Here is a 2474-nt window from a genome sequence, read left to right on the forward strand (position 1 = left end):
CTTCTCCCAATAATGTGATCTTAACCATGTTATTATACGAATTTCAGCACCAAATTTCTAATCCAAGATACTGATATTGTAGTGTCGGCGGATATGTATAGTCCCTTCGCACTGTTGGGAGAAAGAGTTATATTTATCTTTATCTTTATAATCAGTAGGTAAGGAGAAGAGCGATATTCGTTCTCATCCTATCAGTTACAATTTTTTTATTTTTTTTATTTTTGGTTCGGTAAATAGGAAGATCACATGTTCACATCGTGGAATGTACCCAAAATAATTGCACTTTCTTTCTGTACCGCAAACCCTAAAGCTAGCTCGACCTTTTTTTTTTTTTGTGCAAAATAACTTTCCTCCATAACCCGCCAACGAAAGAAAATAGGGAATGGACCAAACATGATTTCTCATGTCTCTGCAAAATCTATAATCTCTGTGAAACCGAATTACAAGCTGGTGGGTTCTGAAATCCAACACATGCATATTCACGGATTGCACTTCTGTCAACTAGTCACGGATTGTTTATTGAAGTTTGCACACCACCAACAACAATCCAAACTCTGCATTTTATTTTCACTTGGAATCTCCACAGCTCTCATGTTTTTTACCACAGCTTCTTGTTGTTCTTCCACGCTTAAATATAGTCCTTGTTTTCCCTTCCATTTGTCACACACAAAACTCACGGATTGCTCATAAAATTCAGCTATATATAATCCTTTGGATCGTCAAACCCATAAAAACCCAGAAGTTTTAAAGTATAACTAGTAGCTAGTGATCTTGTAAAATCATGGGTTCCAAGGTTACTGCCATGTTCTTCATCTCTTTGATTTGCATGGTTTTGGCATTGCCTCCAATTCAAGCTTGTACACCTTGTACTCAGCCACACCCATCAAAACCCCACCCTCCACATCATCCATCACATCCACCACAACCACCTTCCCACACTCCAACCCATCCCAAAAACCCACCAACCCCAAAACAACCACCACACCATAAACCGCACCCAAAATCCCCATCCAAGAACCCACCCGTTATGTCCCCGCCCATAGTAAAACCTCCACCGCACCCAAAACCCCCATCCAAGAACCCACCCGTTATATCCCCGCCCATAGTAAAACCTCCAGTCACTAACCCTCCTGTGACAATCCCACCCCCTTCCACTCCTTACCCTGGCAGCCCTCCTGGTGGTGGAGGAGGCGGAGGGGGCGGAGGGGGCGGAGGGGGCGGAGGCGGTGGTTGTGGTGGATGTGGTGGTGGTGGAGGAGGTGGAGGTGGAACTGTTCCGGGTCCAAACCCTCCTCCGCCCACGTCACCAACATGTCCAATTGATGCGCTTAAGTTGGGGCTTTGTGTGGACGTGCTTGGTGGTTTGGTGCATATTGGGCTTGGGAACCCAGTTGAGAATGCTTGCTGCCCAATTCTTGGAGGGTTGCTTGAGCTTGAAGCAGCCATTTGTCTTTGCACTACTATAAAGCTTAAGCTTCTTAACCTAAACATATTCATTCCTCTTGCTCTTCAAGCTTTGATTACTTGTGGGAAGACTCCTCCCCCTGGTTTTGTATGCCCTCCTCTGTAAGTGTTTACTTCTTTGTTAACGTCGGGTTAACATTTCTAGCCATGTTAATTAGAATATGGTGTTAGTTTCTTGATGTATTAATTCGTGTTACTTGAATTGGTATATCTTTTCTTGTGCTAATGACAAGTTAATTACATTCAAGTACGTAGTATTTGTTTGATTAAGAATGACGTATGTATTGAAAAAACACAATGATTGATATCTACCAAGTAGACAATTACATAAAAACTCATTAACTCAATTGCAAAAGAAAATGAAGCCCCTTTAATCCATTCACCTTCTCTTAGCCAGCAGGATCACTTGTTTTATAACTAAATATCATCATCAACATCGCACTTTGAGGAAAGTTATTGGTATTCCGAAAAAGGTCATCATGCACTCCTCCATATGCAATTTCTCCCTTATATATATTTTTCCCTTTAATTAGCGATGTTAATCGGATATGCTTGGTAAGAGACCCCCATGTTGGTGCTGATCTGGGGTCGTTTTCTTGCTCTGGCGAAGCATAATTAGTTTTGTTCTCATCCTGACCCGATTCTGGGCCCAACAGTACACTGACATCCTGATAATCTGAAACTATTATTGCCTATATTCTCAATCCAAGTTGACATGTCCTGACTGGGGAGATTCTTATATCAATCAACCTGAAGCCCTCTGGATACAAACGAAAACATATATTTATCATAGCAGATAAAATAGATCTCATTATTTCCATGTGAAAGAGAGAGATGGATCGATCATATGCAGCCATCTCATAACTTTAAGCATTATATAACGAAATAATCACATCAAATATGCCCTCTGCGTTTTCTGTCTTTTTTTTTGGACTATCAATACCAACTCTACGTTGCAGGAGGAACATTTGTTTTCTTCCGTTCATAAACAAATATTTTTCTTACAATCA

At 41.0% G+C, this 2474-nt stretch overlaps 1 protein-coding gene across 1 annotated transcript; it reads left to right on the forward strand.

Moving 5' to 3' along the window:
- Nucleotides 1-320: 320 nt before the first annotated feature.
- On the forward strand, nt 321-1734 carry LOC117626936 (36.4 kDa proline-rich protein). Its single transcript, XM_034358763.1, has one exon. The coding sequence runs from the start codon at nt 782-784 to the stop codon at nt 1568-1570; it is 789 nt and encodes a 262-aa protein (XP_034214654.1). The 5' UTR covers nt 321-781; the 3' UTR covers nt 1571-1734.
- The last annotated feature ends 740 nt before the right edge of the window (nt 1735-2474 follow it).

This window comes from Prunus dulcis, chromosome 5 (genome assembly GCF_902201215.1).
Source record: "Prunus dulcis chromosome 5, ALMONDv2, whole genome shotgun sequence".
Classification (NCBI taxonomy): Eukaryota; Viridiplantae; Streptophyta; class Magnoliopsida; order Rosales; family Rosaceae; genus Prunus; species Prunus dulcis.

Bases quoted from the DNA above. Each gene is read 5' to 3' on its own strand.
- LOC117626936 (XM_034358763.1), top strand. From the start codon at position 782: ATGGGTTCCAAGGTTACTGCCATGTTCTTCATCTCTTTGATTTGCATG.